This window comes from Monopterus albus, unplaced genomic scaffold (genome assembly GCF_001952655.1).
Source record: "Monopterus albus unplaced genomic scaffold, M_albus_1.0 scaffold3.1, whole genome shotgun sequence".
Lineage (NCBI taxonomy): Eukaryota > Metazoa > Chordata > Actinopteri > Synbranchiformes > Synbranchidae > Monopterus > Monopterus albus.
This window is the reverse complement of record NW_018127883.1, coordinates 1,385,830-1,407,675: the sequence shown is the minus strand read 5'-3', so window position 1 is coordinate 1,407,675 and position 21,846 is coordinate 1,385,830. Positions and strand designations below refer to the sequence as shown.

The following is a 21,846-nucleotide window of genomic DNA, read 5'->3' as shown; positions in this document are numbered from 1 at the left end:
TCTTAAGTTTCTAACTTAACACGTTTGTAGCTCCCTCTAGTGGATTTAAAATGGGTGACACTTCTGACAACTGAAGAACATAAAAGACGCCTAGTAATGCAGTATTTCCCCTTCCGTTACATTACGGGGGGCGCCCCGCACACACAGGACAGAGAGCGCGCGATGCGCCCCACTCCCCAAAGCTGTGAGCCTTGCAGGCCAGGAGCCACACAATGGCTACTGGTGACTGCTATGCTAGTAGCCTTTTGTGAGTGTGATTTAGATCCCTGTGCAATCTCAGTCTCGTGACAATTCTGCCGTGTTTGCAGAGCAGAGAGATGCCTTGCATTACCTCTTTCTTGCTAACCAATAGCAGAAGCCAGTAATGTGATTTAGGGTATTTCTGTACAGCAGGTGGATGGCACAGTGGTTGAAATCACTGATTGTGATACGGCAGGTGGTGTTCGCGGCCAGTCGTGGGTCCTTCCAAGGCCTTTAGTGCTATCCGCTGAGCGAGGTACACCATGAACGCTACGGCGAGGAGGAGTCAGGACGCCAGGGAATGTGGGGGGAGATGTCATCCTCCCCCACGGCCGAAGAATATTCGCTTTCGGACAGGTAAAGTATTAAGGGCTCAAGACTAGGGATAGACGCCGTGGGTTCGTGGTGGGGTCCTCCTGACACCAGCAGGTTAGCAACACGCGTATGACGGGGGGGTAGAGGGACGGTAAGGGAGGTGGGCAGATCCCTGCTATATATATAGATAGATAGATATAAATCACAAATACTATCCCAATCTGCTGGCACACAGTGTGACTTACAATTGTCGATGATCTCTGATGTTCATGACATTTAAATCGTCCATAGAAACCGTTTAGGAAATAGTACAAAAAAGACGCTATAGTCCATGAACTGGGAATCAGCACATATTTTTCTTTTGTAAAATTGGTATTATCAGTGATAGATTTCTGTACACCAGTGGATAATAAAAGAAAAACAAAGGAACTGTTAATAGTTAATTCGGCATACTTTCTTATCAATGTGCAAACTATTAGCTAAAACCACACGCCACATCACAACTTCCGGAATCCATAAACACTTCCTGTTTACAAGCATTATGGGAACTGTATTCCCATAAATTAGCGCCTTATTATGTGATATAATTTTTATGGGACTAATAAATTGTTGGGGAAGTTTTAAGCATTTTGGGTAACTATAGCGTCCTGGAAAAAAAAGAGCCAATTATCAGTTAGAACAGTAAGTTTTATTTATTGTTTCCAGCTGCACTGTATGCTATATGTTCACCTTGTACAAGAAACAAATACAAATACTCACACTAAAAACCAAACAATCTGCTAGCAGCCATCTCTTGCTAATGTTATGATGCTAAAGGGATGAATGCGGCTGCTGTTATTCACAGGGCACGATGCCTCCGAGAGCCACAGCTGGCTTTCATTAGAGCAGAAAAACAAAAAAGTAAAAACTATAAGAGGGTGAAGGGTCAGTCACCTAAGACCGAGTATAAGAACATACAAGGCAATACAAAGGCATAAAAGGCAATACAACTAACAGGAGCAAAAACCATGAACATCAAAAAACATACATTTGATATATATAAAAAAAATTCCACAATGGGGAAAAAGGCGGACACATGAAAAGGAATAAATCAGATTTTTTATGTTTTCTGTTCCGATTGAGACAGCTTTGAAGGTTAATCATATTTTTCCTGAGACAGTAAGAAATTTACTGTTTTTCCTACCTTGCTAGCTGATGCTGCAGTGTACTGTAGGTCCTTTGGATGTGAATAGATAATGTTTGGGATGCTGCTCATAACAACAAGCTAATATTCTAGGTACCTCAGTTCAGCAGTTTTTTTAATTTCATAATTAATTAAGGTGACACACTCGGTGTACAGTATCTAACCATACAGTATATGGCAGTCGGTTTCTTTTTCTTAACTTTTTGGTTAAAAAGGGACACATTTACCTTATAAACCAAAATGGTCTTCCTGGAACTGGAAACAACATCTAACTGCCCCACATCTCGTCTCTACATTCAGGGGCCATCAGCCACAGTGATTTGAAGACAAAGATGGAATCCAGATTTGTGATGAAGACAGCGGATTCTGCTATTGTCATCATCTGATTTTCTTGTCTGCTAAAACATGTGTAACTGTAAATTTTTCACTTTCACACACTGAAGAACAGAAACAAAAACAATATAGGATAAACAGAACAAAGTAAAAAAACATTTTGTGCTGAAATGGGTGAAACTGTGGAGGAGGGAGGGGAAAAAGAGGCTTGTGAAGTTGCTGTCCTTTCAAGGTCTTCCATTAGACCAGGGAGAGTGGGTCACATTTCCATCCTGCAGATGGTAATGTCCATGTGTCCCATTATTCAGGAGGAATCCCCCTAAAATATTCTCAAAAAATAAAGATAAGAACCAAAGTAACACGAGTCATTAAAGAACATAGATATGGAAGGAGGAGGTTTCAGATCTTCAGCACATGAGTTTGATGGTCAGTCCCATCTCAGTGTGGCAGCTCAAGTAACATCCACTGTCCTCATTAGGGCTTAGTGGTTTCATATAAACAGAAAACGTGCGAAACGTTGCCCAGCAAGCAGTCTGCTGGTTGGTTCAGATGACTGAAGTCAAACAAAGTTGGATGATTGAGTTGGTAGGTTGCTGGGTTTTTAGTTTACAGCGGTTTTAGCCCTCTGCTCTTTTACGGCAGCTGTCCTACGGCTCAGTCATGTGCTCTCTCATGGGGTCGCCATGTTTGGAGGGTTGGGTAGGGGAGGTGGCCTGTGACGGATGGGTACCAGGGGGCAGGGTGTGGGTGATGGGCACTCCCCCAGGCACCAACCCCTCCATAGGTCCGGGAATCCCACCAGGGGCGACACCCACCACACCAGGAGGGAATCTGGAGATGGACAGGAGACAATCCAATCAAAAGATGAAATATGAAAAAATTTGCAATTTAGGATGTAAAATGATGTTTTTCTGGGGGAAACATAAACAAGGAGAATCAAAAGTTCTCAGTTTTGGTGGACTCACCAAGCATCGTCAAGTCTGCGCAACAAAATATCTGAAAATGGTGCAAAGAGCACTGCAGCATGGAGGCAATATATGAGAGTGTCAGGGGTCCTAATACAGATAGTTTTGGATTTATTTGCTGACAGTTTAACATACACATACCTGCTGCCAACCCAATGCAATGGTGGTCAAAGAAATTGTTTTTGTTTTGAACAACATATTAAAATAATTAATCAAAAACATCTCTCCCCAGAAATGGTGTTCCCAGTAAGTGAGAAAATAGGTTATTTTTGTTAGAATTTGGGTGAACTGTGCCTTGATTTCAGGGAGCTAAAGGGGGGAAATCTGGAGGAAAATGCAAATAAAACAACTGACCATATCCCCAGTTTTCTGATAAACAATGACATGAGGCCTTCATCCCATCTCTACCCATTACTTCACTATTGCTCACTCTAAAACAATCCTTATACAACTGTTGCTTGAATTGCTGATGAAATAATGAAAGCTTAACATATTCTACTCTTTATTTCCAATGTGTACCAACAAACTCTAAATGTATTAACATTTTTAAAAATGTCCATAGTGATCCTGAGAGTCTCAGTTTCAGGGTGGTTGTAGGGGTTTGGGGAATTGATGAGAGGATGGGCAGTGTGGATGCAGTACAGGACGCATGAACATGGAAGCAGAAAAGGTTACAGATTTCAATGGGATTTGGGTATTCTATTAATGATGTTATTCATTTGCCCTGGCCTGTGGACCAGCAGTGGTAGTATTCATTTACCTGGTTGAGATTTAGGTATATAATTTGTCTTGCATTCCCCCCGTTGCTATGGCCTGTACCATGGTTTGGTTCACTCGGCTGTGTGAGAGAAGCAGTTCAGTCTGGTTGAGACAATATAGAGACTGAGAAACCAAGAGCCTAAACTTAACAAGGGATAAATTCACTTGGGCCACTTTTCTATGTGTAGATATGCCACAAAAAGTGGACCTGCCCTAATATTCAGGAAAAGAAACTGTGATATACACACATAGACATCTAGGCTAATCCCACACCCATATGTTTAGCGTCATTTACTACAGGTGTTGAGATGACACAGGTGAACTGTGCGATGTGAGCAGCCTGCTGCATTCATATAAATCCACCTACCTATAGGCTGCCCCATTGATCTCAGGGTGAACTTGAGGCTGCTGCTGCTCAATCACTCCCCAGGGTGCCGTAGTGACAAAGAACTCTTTGTTGACGCAGTTTCGGAGGCTGTCAGGAATACGGCCTGTGTCGGAGCAAGATTGAACATCTGTGATGTGAGAAACAAAAATCGGTGAGCAAGGGAATGCGCGTGTTCATAGATATCTCCATACCTGTGATGGCTCTGCGTATTTCTGTGGCGGCGGCCTCTCTCATCTCCAGTGACGCCTGCTCGCTGTACCAGGCAGTGTGGGGTGTGCAGATCAAGTTTGGGGCATCTTTCAGGGGACCTTGAGAAAAACTGTTTCATAGCATATGAAAGAAGGAAAAAAGAAACAAGATGATTAAAAGAAGCAATTTCAATGGATTTGCGTGATATTTTTGGGATTTAGCCATACACTCCCTTCACTTATTAGGCCACAGTAGTAGCTAAACAGCAGGAACTAAAGACTTAAGATTAAACGCTGTTTCAAGAAGAAGATAAAGGTGTGATCATAAACACCTGAAAGGCTCCGACTCGTGGACATCCAAGGCGGCTCCCCGTATCCTGCCCTCTTTTAGGGCCTGAGCCAAAGCTTTCTCATCCACTAGGCCTCCCCGTGCCGAGTTGACCAGGAAAGCACCTTGACGCATCTAAAAACAGATACACACACACACACACGCACACACACAGCAGTAGCGCAGCATACATTTTTATTCTATCAACAATAATTCCAGCATTCAACTGTTCAACACATGGCTTTGAGAATGTGAACCCAGAGGAGCTGACATTAGCTCAGTGTTGCAACACAAGTAAACAAATGCTTAAAAGGATTTTCAAAGATAGGATGCTAAATCTCATCTTATCTTCACTGAATGACTTATTCATGTAGCATGTCAGTGATGATGCATTATATAGAATGACGCCAATAACACAATTAGTTAAAACATTCCGTTTTCAAGCAGCTAGATCAAATAGTCATGAAACCACTGAATTTAACGCAACCTACAGTTTCAGTTGTTCTCCTTCAGGTGGCAGCAGTGCCCAGAGCAAGAGCATGTGCAGTTACATGCAGTAACTCAAGAGTCTTTCTTGTAGGAGGGAAAAAATCTGTTCACACATTACTGGGACAAAGCTGGTCACCAAATTGTAAATCATTACATTTCTGGGTTAAAGTGCATATCAGAGTAAGTTTTGCTGCTGATTCACCAAGGCTGGTTAACTTGCATGCTTAGCCTGGCAGCCCACTCAGCTGGCACCTGTGATTATGGCTGGTCAGTAGTGTCCCTTGGCTCATCACTAACTGTTGGCAACTTACAATAGGTGTGGTGTGCTGCTCGGAATATGTAAGCCCACAAGCATGATCAAAGTCTGATAATGCAGTATGTTGAATTACATTACAGAGAAAAAATATATACATCTGTACAATGAAAGGGTAATATTTACTGGTTTATAATATAAGAATGTCAGATTAATGCATTCATGAGAATGTTTTATTGAAATAAAATGGAACAGTTCATACACCACACCCCCACAACACATGCACACTTTGGCAATGCTTGGGTCACACTGACCTGAGAGTAATGGAAGAACAGAAACTGAGGAAGAACAGACTGATTAGAGTGAATTTCCTCTACCTACCAAATTACAGACACTAATGTAAAACGCTGCCCCACCTCCATTCAATTCCATATGTAAATCTTCCTTATTCTGGATCCATAGAGATTCTTCAAACACCTCTACTGCTTCAGTTGCGCTTGCTCCGAGTATCTTACAAATCATTACAAGGTTAAACAGCCTGTAATTGGAAGTTGCCAACAAACAAGGGCTGGCAGCCATGGAATGCCAGTAGCCATCCAAGTCAGCTGCCAGTCCGCTGGGTTAAAGCTGTTTTACCAGCCTCTGGGAATCATTAGCTCAGTGAGGAGAACGTGCAGCCTACTTTGTAGGGTAATAAAACCTTCTGCCAGTCAAGGCTCATCAGTTTTTGATAAGTTGCATGCTCTGTCAGCTTTACAGACCATGTCATGTGTTTAGGGTGAGAAAGTAAAATCTGTTTCCGCTATCTTCCATCACCTGATCCTCATGTTAGAATGATATATAATCCATTTCTCAGGCTTCCTCAGCACTGAAGGCGACCTTACCTGTTTGATGGTGAAGTCATTGATGAGGTGGTGGTTGTGTTCATTCAGGTTGCAGTGCAGGGAGACGCAGTCACTCTGGTAGAGCAGGTCCTGGAGTGTGTAGACTCGCTGTACGCCCAGTGAGCGCTCCAAGCCGTCCTGGAGGTAGGGATCATAGAAGATCACGTTGAAGCCAAACGCCTTGGCTCGCATTGCCACCGCCTGGCCTGAACGACCTGAGGGGGGCATAAGATGGAGAGAAACCGAGAGTCAAATGAATGTCAAACACCTCATGTGTCATGCTCTCTACACTCTGAATACCACCAGTTTGACTTGAACAGGTCTTAAGTAATTTAACGTAGAATCACTTCTTGCACTAAAAGCCCAAAGAAGGATCTCACCAAATCCAATAAGGCCAAGTGTCTCTCCTCGGATCCTGGCTGCCCCTGATGCCACCTCTCGGATCTGCTCCACGCTCTGGACCCGTGTGCCCTCCCGGAGAGCCTGGTACAACCAGGTGTTTCGCCGGTACAGGTTGAGGATGTGACAAAGTGTTGAGTCTGCTGTTTCTTCTACAGCTGCTGAGGGAATATTACACACTGCAATTCCTGGAAAAGGAAGATGAGAGGGAAAAACAAATAATGAAGCTCAAAATATGTTAATGATACAGATGCTTCACAGATAAGTTAGAAATACTGTAGTTGTTCTGAAGAGAGATTCATCTGTATTTTATAATACTATATATATAATATAATAATAACAAAATAATTAGCATTACATTTATGAACTTCTACACAATAAAGACACTGTATAAAACAACTGTGAAGGAAAAGGGATGCTTAGAACTGCTAATTATACCCCATTAAGACCATTTAAAATAAATAAATAAATAAAACATTTCAGCTGAAATGTATTAGCACAAACAACAATAATTAGGATATCAGAATAAATCCTACTCCCATAATAAACATATGCTGAAGGGACCAAATGGGAATCTGAGAGTTTCATTTCTTTTGGAGAGTCTGCTCTGCATGCTGCATATTATTTCTATAACATATTCTGTTTACAGCATCTATTAATTCCTGATACATATGTTATCAAAGTTTGATTCGGCCCGCATCCATAGGTGCACTATCGATAAATTTGTGTTTTTGTTTTTTTATTGTGGTAATGAATAAATGAGACTCCTTGTTCGTTATTTCCAGTGTATGATTATTGTCTGCTTATGAACAACCTCACTTTTTATATCATCGTCCTCCCTTATTTCCTACATCTGTCATTTAGTCTCACCAAGCTCCCCAGCGGCCTTGATATCGATGTTGTCGTAGCCGCTGCCGATGCGGATGATAATGCGCAGTGCCTTGAATTTCTCTAGGTCCTCTCTGGTCAGGGTGATGGTGTGGTACATCATGGCCCCTACTGCCTCATTCAGCACCTAAGAGACATTAAGGAGGAGGAGGCGTCATCTTCACTGTCTTATTATCATTAGCTGTTTTCGAGATGAAAAAAAACAGAACATTTTCATCTGCATTTATATTACATTCACAATGTCATTATTGTTCTTAATCACCATCACCCCAACATTGTTATTCAGAGGGGTTTTCTATAACTGTATGTATGAGAAACTTGTTGCAACCAAAATGAATGAGTGCTTTCACCACCTTCCATTTTCCTGGACCTGGAAGTTTATATTGGCTATTCTTCATCTAAATGCAAATGGACTGTTTATGTGTGCTCTAAAATGTGAGTGGTTGTCTGTGTGTTTATAGTGAGTGCTTGCCAAAGCTGATTTTTGTTACAATCAATTCATTCAGACTGTATGCAAACTAGGTTAGTGTGGGTGCAGGCTGGGCCATAAAGTAGGCTGACAGCTGCTGAGAAACCCAGAAAGCATAAGCAAGTAGCTGGTGCAAGCTACAGCTCCTAAACAACAGCTTTAAATTCACAACCCGCTAACTAAATTAACTTAACTGAACCAGATTAGAAGAGCCATGAATTTCCATACAGCGTTTTTATTGGAGCTCACTGTAGCAGGAGCTGGATGCTAAGGTTAAAGCTCTCTCTTCATGCATTAATCTCATTACTTGAGCCAAAACAGGCCTGCAGCAGGCATGGTTAGAAAGGGTGCTGGAAAATGACACAGTATCACAGCGGACTGTTAAGCACCATCTGAACGTAAGCTTACACAAAGTGGAAAAAATTAGCTAATGGGTTTTATATAGTTTTAACTGAGCTGGCATGTCACAGTACAAGTGCACCTTCACATTGTTTCATACCTATGGTAAGGAATCAAGAATATTACAAAGCACACAAAGCCATTAACACAGGCAACACACTAATTCTACGCTGGTGTAACGGCACATTTACAAAGCCTTTTACCTTTAAAGTGAGCCAGGCTATGCTTTCCCCTGCCTTCCTTTATGTTAAACCAAGCTCACTGCCTGCTGGCTCTAGTTTCATATTCAGTGCACAGACGGGAAAAGTGTTATTCATATTTTAATCTAACTCTTGGTGATTGCTCAAATGCTAAAACAAATACAAATTCAATAAATTATTTGATCAAATATATACATATATATTTTAACTCTCATTATATGATCACAGGCTACTGGGCTGAAGAGGATATTTCTGAAGCTGGGAGCTGTGGTTTGCCATAAATTTCAGTGTTTCAACATGCAATGAAAGTTGGACTATAAAATACGGGTCTATATTAAGAGTTATGGCCAAGGTTTTGGTGATGACAGCCAATTTGGCGAGCCTGTATTGGATGAAGAGATGTGTGAGGAAAACAATGCAGAAAGATGCAGCCCAGAGCCGTCCTTTTATGCATGAATAAAATAATTGAAGATTATACAAAACACAGATTTTTGCACTTAATTAACAATAAACACTGGTTAAAAAACAATATACAATTCTAAGAGTGCACGGATAAACCACACAGTATTTAACAAACATGCGTAGGGGGCAACACACCTAGTTCAATTCCAGCTGAGGACCTTTACTGAATGTCATATCCACCCCTCTACAGTATTTCCCAGTGTTTCCTGTCTACAGAGCACTGCCATGCTTGTTTGACAAAGTACTGGCATGCTCCATGTCTCTTTAAACTTTCTTTTGTCCTGACAGATGTAGTGTTGAAAAAGGAACACATCATTTTCTCAATTACATTCTCAGCCGTGTTTGAGTGTTACCAATTTTCACTTTCCAATATAACAGCAGCGCTTCATCACTTCCTCATGTCAGCAGTAGTTACTGAAACCTGGAGGTCAAATGCACTTAAAAAAAAAAAACAGACCACTTTGTGTCTTTCTGCACTTCCAAATTTCAGTACTGTATTGGTTAACAGACCGTGAGTGCTTTCTAATAAATGTCTTTTAACATGTACTCGACAAGGACCACAAAATGTTTGCAGGCCACTGCTGGCTTGCAGTTGCACTTCTGAGAACACAACTGTTAAAGTTTACATTGATTCCTTAAGTGACAGATTCCCAAAACTGCTGCACCTGCTTATTGCCAGACTTTGCATGCACAAAGACAGAAATGTGCTTCTGTTTGCTCTCTTGGTGTGTGAGTTTATTTATATACTGGTGTGTGAACAGTACGTCACTACTGAAACTGGTGTGTGTGTGTGTGTGTGTGTACGCCTGTGTGTATGTGTGTCGAGCACCCCATCTGTACCCTCTGCTGCACAGTTTTAGTTATGGAGTTGCTGCCAACATCTATACTCCCAGAGGGGTCCTCTGTGTGTGAATGTAATCACCACGAGATAGAGACACGCCAATACCAATACCAGTATCAGGTATGCGGCCCGAAACCACCCTCTAATACTTCTACTCATTATAGTTGTCCGATACTATGCACCGATACCACGTCCTCTAAATTCATATGGCGTAAAAGTAAAACTGACTACTTTTTAAAAACAACAAAGGCTTTGACATGACAGCGTTTTCCCTGAAATTAATATAACATGGAGCAAAACCCATTCTGTGTTTGTAAAAACACCAATTCTCCAGCTCGGATTGAAAAACTATTCCAGTGTATAGACAGTAAAATAAGACAAATGTTTCACCCGCTTTGGCTCAGAACAATTATACTGCATTTCTATTACCAGCCTTCTCCTCCTCCTCCTCTTTATTTAACAAAGCAGCACTTCAGCACCCAGTGGGATTAGAGTCAGTGATGAAACCATTATAGTTGAACTGGGAGAGTGGAACAAGCCAGTGGGCTGAAAGATTAAATCATTACAGAGGAGGAGACAGAGAAGGAGGAAAGGGATGGTTCTTCTGCAGTCAAATGAAGGCAAATTATCCAAGAAACACATTCAAAGTTCATACTATGTCAGGATGACAGTGAGTGCCTGCTGCAAATACTGATGCTACTACTACTACTACTACTACTACAAGCAGCACAGTTTGATGGCACAGCTATTTCTTATTTAATTCCATGTCATATACACATTATTTCTTTAAAAAGCATGGAGTGAAAAAGATGCTAAAATAGGTGTATAAAGATGAAGATTTCATACACCCAAGACTTTGGACAAGTCTTTGAGAGCCATCCCAGGAACGCAGTGCATCGTGTGAGAGGTTAAAACTAATGATCAGTGCTACAGGTTTGTGCTAGAGCACGTAACAGTTTGACTAATGAAAAGATATATAATGAAATGAGGCCAATAAAGTCTTACTATTTTCAATTGGTAATAACTGTACTTGTTGCATTGTCTAAAAATTACAAATAAAAAGTTACGTTTGTACCTTTTCATGTATCTCCTGTGTGGACTGGGCATCACAAAAAGCCACGGTGGCCAGATCCTTGAGGATGGGCATCTCCACAGTGCAGTCACGCCCATCCAGCAGCGCCACCAGGGGGCGCGGGTGCATAGGCCCGTTCATAATCTGGGGCCGAATACCTGCAGTGAGAGGGAGAGGGAGAACACAGGGAGTTAATTATTTATGTCTGACACACACCGTCAAATGAGCTGCAGAAAAAGCGGTAAAATGTAGGAAAAGCATCCCACAGCAGGAAGTGTTTACACAGATTGGGACTGTGGGTTTTGTAAAATCAGTGGTGCACACACACAACTATACACACAAACCTAAACGCGGTCGATACTCTTAAACTGGATTGAGCCACCTCCTCTACTTTAAACCAATATCATCACCTCCCTTACCTAGGAATACACACACAGACGCACAACGTTACTGATATGACTACACCCCCACACCCCTCGCTGTTATCCACACTGTTACCAGGCAACAGGTCCTTTTACCCCATGAGGTCATCACCTCCATTATCCTATCACTATACAGAAGACCTTCGGTGTGTGCTCCTGTGTGTGTGTGTGTGTGTGCACCTTCTGTATGCCCTTCACACGCTTAACAAAATCAGCCTCATTCCAGCACTGAAGAAAATCAGCAGGTGTTCGGTAATTAAAAACAAACGTGAGGTTACCTCCAGGTTTGTCTGTCTTTATCTTCACCTCGTTGTTGAGTTATGATACGGTGGCCCTTCACGGACAAAAACTGCTGGAAACTATAAATGTGCCAGTACTACTGATTGTCTTGATCGATCAAAAGAATGGCTGATCCAGTTGACTCTGCCAGAGGGTAAGCCAATTAACCTGCTCTCAATGAGATGCCTTTAAGTGTTAAGAAAAAGGTGTCTTACACAGAAGAATAATCTGACAGCGTGGACCCAATTTCCTCTAAAATGAGGGGGGAAATGATGGAAATGGAAAGGGAGAAGGTTGGGAGGGCGGTCCACACACCACCACTCTCTGGCTCCCTGCTGCCTGTTGTCATGGTGATTAGAGGATTTGGGCAGGATTATGAAATATTTTATTTAGTGGTGTCTGCGCCGCTGGAGAGGACATCCAAGCCTGCTCGCTCTGCGTCTGTCACTCTAACAACTCTAGTTTTGAAAAGCAAGGGCAGTGTGTGTGACCTAAACAACTACATCACAACATATGTAGTTAAACACACCAGATGCATGTAATATAAAAACTAGGGATGCAGGTAAATGTAGCAGTGTTTCAGTTAACTGCAATTCTGCATCAATAGGCTTGTTTTCTATTCTACACAGATAACTGAAAAGGTTGCACTGATTATTGATCCAACTTTTTTCTAAAATGGTACTTTCTAGTTCTGGTTGATGATTTAAAAGGCCCATAAAATAAACTTTCTAATCAAGCTTGTAACTCAAGGTGATGGGATCCTATGTGAACAGAAACATCTCTGCCAAAGTGAAAACATGAGTGATTTCTGTGTTTGTGTCTCTGTGTGCGTCTCACTGGTTTGAAAAAGTTGTGCAAAAAGTGATGTTATTTGTGTTATATGGAAATACACAAATAAGAACCAGTAAGCAACACTTTAATAGAAATATTGGTGCCAGTTCTAAACGTTAACTTTAGCTTAGTCATAAATACCTAATAGTACAGAGCAATACTGACATGTGACATGTTTTCAAATGTTTTCAAATTCTATTTTGTGGATTGGTAAAAAATTCTGTACAACAAATAGTGTCCAGTATGTTAACATCCATTAAATTCTTTTTGAACAAACTGGTCTTTGTATAAATTCACAAAGAAATTTTTGAACTCTTACTGTGCCCATTTTAGGCATGATTCTGGATGCAACATTTCACAAAATGTAAATTCGCACAGTACCTTTTAAAAGTCACATGCACCATGCCACATCTTCAGAGGGTATGCAACACTATAGTGATGTTAAACATAGCTGGTGAATTATGCAGCCTTTTGTGCCTCTGAACATGTGCAAAACACAGATCTGAACACACACACACACACACACACACACACACACCCACAAAATATAAAAAAAAAAAAACAGGCCGCCTGGCTCCACGTGACTTAGACTCATCTGACATAGAAATGAGGATTAATTTTAAAAAGAGCTTAGCAGTGTGTCATTAATACTTGAACCTGGATAGACTGACACACAACCTAAGGTGTGTGTGTTAATTCATCTGCTGGCGTTCTCTCTGTCTCTTTCTTTCTGTTTGTAACAAACCACATACGAAGGTGAACCGCAGACATCTCAGAGGCGAGCAGCTGAGTTGCCAAGCACAAAATCCCCACCAATAGAGGAGATGTGCAAGCAAAGGGAATTAAAGATGAAGAACCAGGAAAGGAAGGAAGCAGTGAGAAACAGGATGAGGAGGGAAGGAAGTGGTTCGCCACTTGCAGCATGGATTGTTAAACATTACTGACAGCTTTAAAAATGTGTGTGGACCTTTAAAGCAGCACTGCACCAATTTTTCACTTTTTTTTTTAAACAGAAAACCTGTTACAAACTGCAGGTGTGGGATGTAAAAGAAGTGGAAGGGCCTGTTGAAAGATGCTATGGAGCTGCATTATGGGAAATTAAAACTTGAGCCTTAGGGCTAAAAGCCTGGAGTTTTCTGCTACTTCAATTTTTGATCGTTTTAGAGATATGTTTCATGTAAGTTCCCCAAGTTTATAAAAATGCAGTACTGAATTACTAGAGTATTTTATAAACCCATACACACTCAGGCCTCAGCCATCATGGAAACATTTTACTTTGAGCAGTTTAAACCAGCAGATGGATTACTGTTTGTTAAATCACTGCTTAAACTCCCTTTTATACATTTCTTTTTACTGAAATGGTGTTGTTAGCTATTAATGACCTTATTTTATTGAATCTTTTTTGTATTATTGCTTTGCTTTTATTTATTTTTTTTGTCTTGTTCTATACTGTTTTGTCTTGATTTTATGAGTTCAGAGTTTTTAAACTGCTGTGTGACGCACTTTATAACTGTTATACAAAATGTTTTAGAGATGAAGAGACAATTTTTATTAGTTTCTATTATAATACAGCCATTACCAATATTAATACTGTGCTCCTGATTAAAGCAGTACTTCATAAAGCCTAGGTAGCATATCAAAAGAGAAGAATGATGAGTGCAAAAGAAGGAAAGGTTAAAAGGAATAATGTGTAAGAGATGACCTCAATCTCTCTGTTCCTTTTTCCAGAATATTAGCTGAAAGCACAACAAGCATTGTGTCTAGGTTTGCTAGCGAGGCAGCTGCGGGGGGAGGAGGAGGAGGACTGTTCACCATACACACCTGTGGCTCCACGGCTCCTCCTGCTCCTCATCACACTCCTGCAGAGTTCATTATCGCAGCTCAAACTGTCTGAGGAACAGTCACACACAAGGAAGCACACTGCCGCTCGAACAGACGCAGCCTTGTGCGGGCAAACACACACCGACATGAAAGAAGAGAAAACCAGAAAACATAGAATCCCTTGCTTATACTGTACACACACACAAACCACAAGCAGCTGGTAGAAAAAGCAGCATCACTTTTAGGAAGTAGGTCAAAATGCTGGTGATTAATTATTTCCTGGTGGCTAATTGCCTTTCTCCAGCCTAATAAAGCAGAATGTGGCACCGCATTAACACATAATGACTCTGCGGATAATTAACACCTAACAAGACTGTTAATGAGGGGCTTAATACCTGGCCGATGATTTGAAGGAGCTCATCGGTTTTGGACAGAAAGAAACGAATCCTCCCTGAGTCACTCAGCCAAGAAAAAGCTGAAAATCACTGTATGTTTATCTAAATGGGCAAATTGTGTTTGTATGCTTAAATTTAATTGAGTGAAAGTTCAGCACAACCTGTCGGACAATGATGTTGTGTATTCACACAAAATAAACACAGTATTGGAAAAGGTGTTGTTGACTGTTGACTCTGTAATGGCCTCTTGGAACCCATCCCTCCAGGGACGTTTTGTCACCTTAAAGTTCATGGGTTTGGGGGGTCAGTCTCTCATCTCACACTGTCTGAAGTACACTAGTTCCTAAACTAATCAAGCTTTAACTGATACATAATCTTACCTGTTTAGCGATCTGAGGAAATTTCCGGATTACATAACTTTTTTCTTTGTGTTGACTTGTGTTTATTTTTACTTTCTTTCTCTGTTGTAAACTTACCATGGCAGTGATATTGCACTGCTTTACTGTATCACTACAGGCTTCTGTAAACTAAATATAGATCTCAATAGGGACATTACAAGTCCTTGTAAAAGATTACTGAGACTTCAAATTATCTTGCAGCTACAAAGGGCTGTAATAACAGACATCTGTTGACATTAACTGTAAACAGTAACATAACTGCCAATGGGTACCTTGTATATAATATAGATGATTAAGGAATGTGAATCAAGCACATTTTTATGAGAAGACAATTTGGCAAAACTTAATATATAGGGATTATGAAATAATTATTGCCTAATAAGAAAAATGAACTATTACATCCTACAGCTGTTTTTTGCATTCAGATAGCAAACTGGCAATGGAGACCAAGAGGGAGAACATACGTGAATCTTCTCCTAATAATTACCTTTTGATGTGACACCCTAAGGTGGCACCTACCAGGCTCTACTGATCCTACTATTGATCTCATGGCAGTACTTGTAAGCCAGACATCAGCTACTAAGCAGAGTAAGACATAAATGCATCTTTTTTTCACTTAACCTGCGTCTTGCACTCTCTCTCTCTCTCTCTCTCTCTCTCTCTCTGCCCTCTCTTCATCCCCCCTCTCTCCCTCCCTGCTTGGGCCGACACCAGCCTGGGGAGTTTGGCAGCAGCCTGCTAGCCGCCCCACCCAGCAGCCAGACCCAGAACCTGAACTCTACAAAGAAAAAGCTAAGACTCACTTGTAAGTGGAACAAAGATGCACCACGGAGCCTTATTCATGTGATTACTTGCTGTTACATAAATTTCTGTGTGCAGTAGAAACAACATGACTAAAGATGGTTTACACTGGATGCTTGAATGTTTGGGCTGGTAATTTGCTGAATATAAATGCTAATTGCTTGTGACAATTTACTGTTATTGTACCCGAAAGATTTGTCATAGCGCAGTCAGCACCGTCTCTTAAACAGCAAATAATAAAAAAACAAAACCAACAGCTTTTGTGTAGACCACATGTAACAGTCCTCAAGGGAAGCTGGAATGGACTAAAGTTGATATCATCCATTAGCCAACACTAATCACAAAGTGGATGATTCTCCAGGAAGTATGAAAACTTTTGGCAGAGCTGGCTAGGGCATGCTCTCAACCACAAATGGATTACAGATGTTCCGAACTAAAAAGTCTTTTTGGATTCTGACAATTAGAAATAGAAGTCAGCTTTTTCAACATCAGAAGAAAAAGCAGAACTCAGAAATATGCCTCCCCTTATTGCATATGCTCTGGTGTCCTAAGTCGCTTATTTGAAAGGGCTGATCTTGGAAAACCAGCTCAGAAAAATCAGCTCCCAGATGCTGTGAGTCAGAGTTTTCAGAGGGAGAAGGATCATTTCCTAAACAGAGCACAAACAATCAATGAAAGAAAATAAACTCTCGCTCAAACCTGTGTTTCTCCCCTTAGGTTAGAAAACAAATCTTTAAATTGGTTTTTAATAACACAGCACTACATCACACATCTTTATTTCTTAACCTCTATTTTCTGACAGATCATGTGCTCTGGTTTTGTGGTTTCATGGATCTCCAACATGTGCTGGTCACGTTACAAAACATGATTTCATTTGTAAGTTAATGCACCCTTCAGATTTACTTGTGGCTTTTTGTGAGGTAGTTACATACTTTGAAAGGTAAATGATTCACTTTAGGACTGTTAAGTCATATTAACTTACCTGCACTACTGTGATTTCCTGAATAATTACACTGTGTACAGTGCCATCTCAAATCACTTAATAGCCTTGCGAGACAGTTTGGTATCCTCACAGAGGAGTGACACAATTTAATTACTTTTTTTGTGATGCCATTTTCAACTGACTCTAAATTACTTCTAGCAAATCCTCACCACCAGCTTTTTCTTTTCACTCTCTTCTTGCCCTTTCATGCTCTATTTCCAATCTCCTTCCCCCTCCTCGTGTGCAAAATGTGATGAAATGCTCCTAAATTACTCAAACTAGCATGAGCCATGCCATGAACATTCCTACACCAGTCCCTGCATCAGTGGAACAATAAAACTGCAAAAACAAAAGGAAGTGAGGAAGATTTTCCATGGCACGATGATGTCAGGACCACAGTGGTGGTCACTGAGTTCACAGCGTGCTTTCAAAGAAAACTACTCCACAGTTGACACAGAGCCAAAATGGGCTCAGCGAGCTTAGGACCAACAGCTGGCTCTGGTTACCTAGCAACTCCCAAGATGGGGGCCTCAGTGATGGGATAGTCCAAGAGCAAAAGGAGGGGGGCTGAGCCGATAACCCAAGCAGGCTTTTCTCTGTGGCAAGTGCAGCAGTGAGAAAGGAAACGCTTGTTTCCATGATATTAAATCATGCCCCCGAAAGAAAACGCACCACAGACTACCCAACCTGGCAACCCAATCAGCGTCCGAGCACAAGTGGCACAATCAGTGTTTTTTTTCCAGGCACACATCAGGAACATGCTCGCTTTGGGCCAACACAGCTCAGTGCACACACACCCACACACACAAAGTTTGGCTGCACTCATCTTTACACACACACACACACACACACACACACACACACACTCACAGATGATAAGTGATTATCAGGGATGTTACAGATTTGGTTAAATAAAGTGTTCAAGGGCATCCACAGTTCTCAGTAGCTCCTTTCTACTCTGCTTCTGTTTTCCTAATGCTGCTTGTCTGTGTCCACCTGCATGTTACTTACAATATGAAACCATTACCCCCTACAACTGTCAGAGTATGTTAATAAAAACCTGGCGCCTGTATTCTTGGGAGTGTCTACTTTCTTGAGTGTGTTTACATTTCCCTGGCATGTGTAGAAAAGAAGGAAAGAGTAATTTTTCCATTTTTTTGTGGGCAGACGTGCCTCCTCCAGTCCCCCACCGGACCCTATCAGCGCCTGGCTACACCGTTGCCACCCTAGTCTCTACTTCCACTATGTCGGCACACAAAGACCTTGTTTGTCCTCCCTCTGCATGCCCTCCTGCAAACTTATCATCATCCAAATCCCCAGACAAGAGGAGTAAGGGTGGGGGGAAATAGAAGAGATGAGATAGGAAGACAGGGCAAAATTACATGTAGGACTAAAAGACAGAAGAAAGTGGAAAACATATGCTGGGATAAAGATAAAGATATCACAAGTGCTGTCAGTGGTAAAGTGAGAGAGAAGACGGCCATTCATCCATCACCATCTCCTCTTTAGATGCTGTCTTTTGTGCCTCAAAAGCAAGGCCTAAAAACAACTGGGCTCCTGAGACAAAAGCAGCTGTCAGAGCAGATGAACAGCAAACCGTGCACTCCAGCTTTTACTTCACGCATTTGTGCGGGTCACGAGCAAGGCGCAAAATTAGTTAGTATGAGACTCACCAATTTTCACAGAAAATGTTTACATTTTGGCAGGACATTTCTGTCCCATTATCTGCTGCATGAAGAGAGTATTTCTGCCAAGTTAACGGCTCTCAAAGAGAAATACCGAGAAAAAGTTTAACATTAGCTGCTGATTATAATCATAAGCCAGCACTACAACTTAACTGTGTATTTTGTGCTCCAATTTATATTTTACTCAGTTTTCACACTATTATTGATGGTTTTTATGTAATAAGCATCAAAAATGTATTCTAATAAATCAACACATTTTACAAAGTAAAAAAGACCCAAACCCATTTGCATTCCATAGTACAATTACATTCACACAAAGAACCTTTAACACTCACATTATGCCCATTCTTCTGTGACTTTGTACCCTCCAAATGACAACCCTCTAACCTCACTCTCCTCTCACTGCCATGCAGACCAAGGAAACACTGACAAACTCAGACAGGTCCTTGCCCTCATGCACACACACAGTTTTTATGACACACTTCATTGCAAAAACATAAGAGGCTCATTAGCCTTGAAGTCAAACCCAACTCTCACCCCCACCTCTCGCCATCACACAGACCGTCTCATTATTTTTATTATTACCCTTCATGAGTGCATGAACACACACACATATGCACAAGACAATGTGAAACATGCTCCTTGCCTGGGAAATGCTGCCTCCACATTCTTCAAATCAGGAGCTACACATGGTAGAGGAAGTGCAGTGGAGAGGGACAAAAAAAAAAGAAAAAAAAAGTGGGCGTTGGGGGATTCTCACAGTATGCCCTGAGGTTATCCTCTCCTCTCTACCTCCCCCTCCAGCCCTCCCTCCCTCCCTCTCCTCTGTCCTCCTCTGCTGTTTTCTCTTGCTCTCCCACTCGTTGTTTCCAAATCCGTCTTCCTTTGTCAGCTCATGCCCAGTAGATCCATTTCTTCTTCTCAGACGACTGGTATTCTCAGGGGGAAAACAAACGGAAGGTGGCACAGGAGGGCAGCGTCTGAGGGGGAGGACAAGAGAGCGAGGACTACAATCCCCCCCGCACACACACACACACAGTTAAAGCGATGTCTTCAACTCCTTTAATCGCCAAAGAGAGAAGAAAAAAAAACAGAATTTCTATGCATCCGCAGCCAGTAATCGGGACTTTTCTGCACTCTCCTCTTTCCACCTCTTCAGTCAGATCACTTGTCTCTTTTCTCCTCAGCCTCCTCTTCTCTGCTCCGTCTCCCTCTTCTCTCCCTTCACGGCAGGTTTGGGCTATTCATTCAGACGTCAGGCTCACTCCGTCAGCCTTTTGTTGCGAGTCACAGAAAGATAGAGAGAGAGAGCGAGAGAGAGCAAGAGAGCGGAAGGGGTGGGGGGGGAGAAAAATGGAAAAGACAAAAAAGACAGCAAACAGGCTGGTGTCACCGCTATGCGGGAGAAAACAAAAGAGGGAGGTAAATAAAGAAAGGGAGAAAAAAAAATCCTTGACGAGCACCAGTCACAGCGAGAGGTCCAGCGCTCCTGGCACATGTATGACTGCCTCTTCCATTCTCTCCGACCCTCCCCTTCCCTCCAAATATTTTCCTTTGCTCTTTCTTTCCTTCCATCCCTGCTCACTTTTTATTATTTGGGATCTGGCCTTCATGGTCCTTCAAGAGTGCCAGCTCCTCCCCGTCAGAGTCTCGCTCCCCTTGCTCACAAACACTGCTTCACAATCTCCTCTGTGATTTTTCTCCTGCGCACTCCTCATCCTTTTGTTGCTCAACAAGCCTCATTTCGAGGCTTCAGCATGTTCAAAATGTTGCTCAGTGTTCATTTCTGTCATACATGCACAAAGGACATAGACATCCTTAGCAAAACAGAGACAGGGGTAATGACTGTTACACGCGGGGCCACAGCAGTTCAGTCTCTTAACACAGCACGAACATCTGTGAACGTCAATTGTAATAGAAAATCCTGCAACTGCAAAATTAATCAAAATTCATTAATTATGTAAATATATCTACAAGTCTCCAGACAAACACACACCTGCTACTGAGAATAACAAAAAGAGTGTTTCTCTTTCATCACAGTGGCGTTGGTGTCACTCGTAGACAAACGCACAGTTCACAGTTTTTATCTACGAAGGTTAAGAGGTCTTTGCCTCCAGGTCAACATATGCAGCCACAAGACCACTTTGCTGCTGTATTGTGTGTAGTATTTTGCTTGTATTTACTGTACACTCAATAGAAATGTTGTGAGTGTAAAGGGCTCCATTGATGAGGTTTGGTTACAACATGTAACCAAAGCCCACAAACAAGGCCTGGAGTAAAAAAAAAAACAACAAAAAAAAGCCAAATGACTGAGGTAGAAACGAGGTTTTGGGGAGAAGAGTGAGAAGAGAAAAGGGACAGTGGAAAAAATAAGGGAGAAGAAGAAACGGCACAGCTGCAGGTAGACAACAAATGATTTTTTTTTTTTTTAATCTTAGCACATAAATTCTTGTTTTACCATTCATGCACTGCCTGCGTATGCTCCACCTCTCCAACGTTGTTATTCCCCTCCTACACCTTTATCTTTCTCTATGACATGAGCCAACCGGCTTGTTTGGAGAGAGAAAGAGATGTAAAAAGACTGTTATTGAACAAAAGTGTGTGTGCAAGAAAGAGAGATGATGGGAGATGGCATAGCATATTGCACCCTTCATGCAGGCTTCAGGCTTAGACAAGGAGAGTGTGAATGGGTATCCATGAACAACAAAGCAATGAACAAATACGTGCACACACTCGTACCTGATTTAACTGTAAGATTCTAACTCATCCAGCAAGTGACCACCTTTACTTTAACTTGCTCAGAAACCTTTGTGAAAATATCTAAAAATCCTAGAAATGCAGCGATGGCTGCTCAAACACATTCACACAAACACAAATCCTTCTCCCTGTGTGAGACCAAAAACACTGTGCAACACAATCCCATTTTCAGCCTGGTATGATCCTGAACACGACTGACATGCCTACTGAGAAATGTATAATATTTTCCTCGGGTGCAAATGAGATTCATCTGCACCTCTAAACATATCTCTCCCTCGCTCTGGTTAAAACACAGCCCAGCAAAGTGTCAAGTTTTGCAACGCTCCAACAGTGAAGATTTGATTTTCTCAAAATGAATAATTCAGGGCGACTCCCTGGTTGGCAGTGAGAAGAGAGGAGATGAAATGGAATAAAAGAAAG

General features: G+C 41.7%; 1 protein-coding gene and 1 long non-coding RNA gene across 10 annotated transcripts in view; one reads left to right on the top strand and one right to left on the bottom strand.

The window, feature by feature from the left end:
• The first annotated feature begins 48 nt into the window (after positions 1 to 48).
• On the top strand, positions 49 to 2,116 carry LOC109959717 (uncharacterized). 2 transcript variants are annotated; one of them, XR_002274873.1, is made up of 3 exons: positions 49 to 247; positions 391 to 597; positions 2,039 to 2,116. It is a non-coding gene; the product is annotated as an uncharacterized LOC109959717 (long non-coding RNA). The 2 variants fall into 2 exon arrangements; XR_002274876.1 differs by having other exon boundaries at positions 52 to 247; positions 437 to 597.
• Positions 1,862 to 21,846, bottom strand: part of ctbp2a (C-terminal binding protein 2a) — a 55,676-nt gene continuing 35,691 nt past the window's right edge. For 4 of the 8 annotated variants that reach the window (XM_020599198.1, XM_020599190.1, XM_020599207.1 and 1 more), the window contains 8 exons: positions 11,059 to 11,213; positions 7,595 to 7,739; positions 6,706 to 6,912; positions 6,326 to 6,540; positions 4,704 to 4,834; positions 4,375 to 4,502; positions 4,163 to 4,286; positions 1,862 to 2,902 (listed from right to left, as the gene is read on the bottom strand). In XM_020599198.1, coding sequence (XP_020454854.1) covers positions 2,719 to 2,902; positions 4,163 to 4,286; positions 4,375 to 4,502; positions 4,704 to 4,834; positions 6,326 to 6,540; positions 6,706 to 6,912; positions 7,595 to 7,739; positions 11,059 to 11,213 — 1,289 coding nt within the window. In that variant the 3' untranslated portion in view covers positions 1,862 to 2,718. Of the gene's footprint in view, positions 2,903 to 3,796; positions 3,898 to 4,162; positions 4,287 to 4,374; positions 4,503 to 4,703; positions 4,835 to 6,325; positions 6,541 to 6,705; positions 6,913 to 7,594; positions 7,740 to 11,058; positions 11,214 to 12,161; positions 12,183 to 19,315; positions 20,262 to 21,846 lie in introns of those variants that run through there. The other 4 variants (XM_020599226.1, XM_020599181.1, XM_020599233.1 and 1 more) reach the window with 4 other exon arrangements.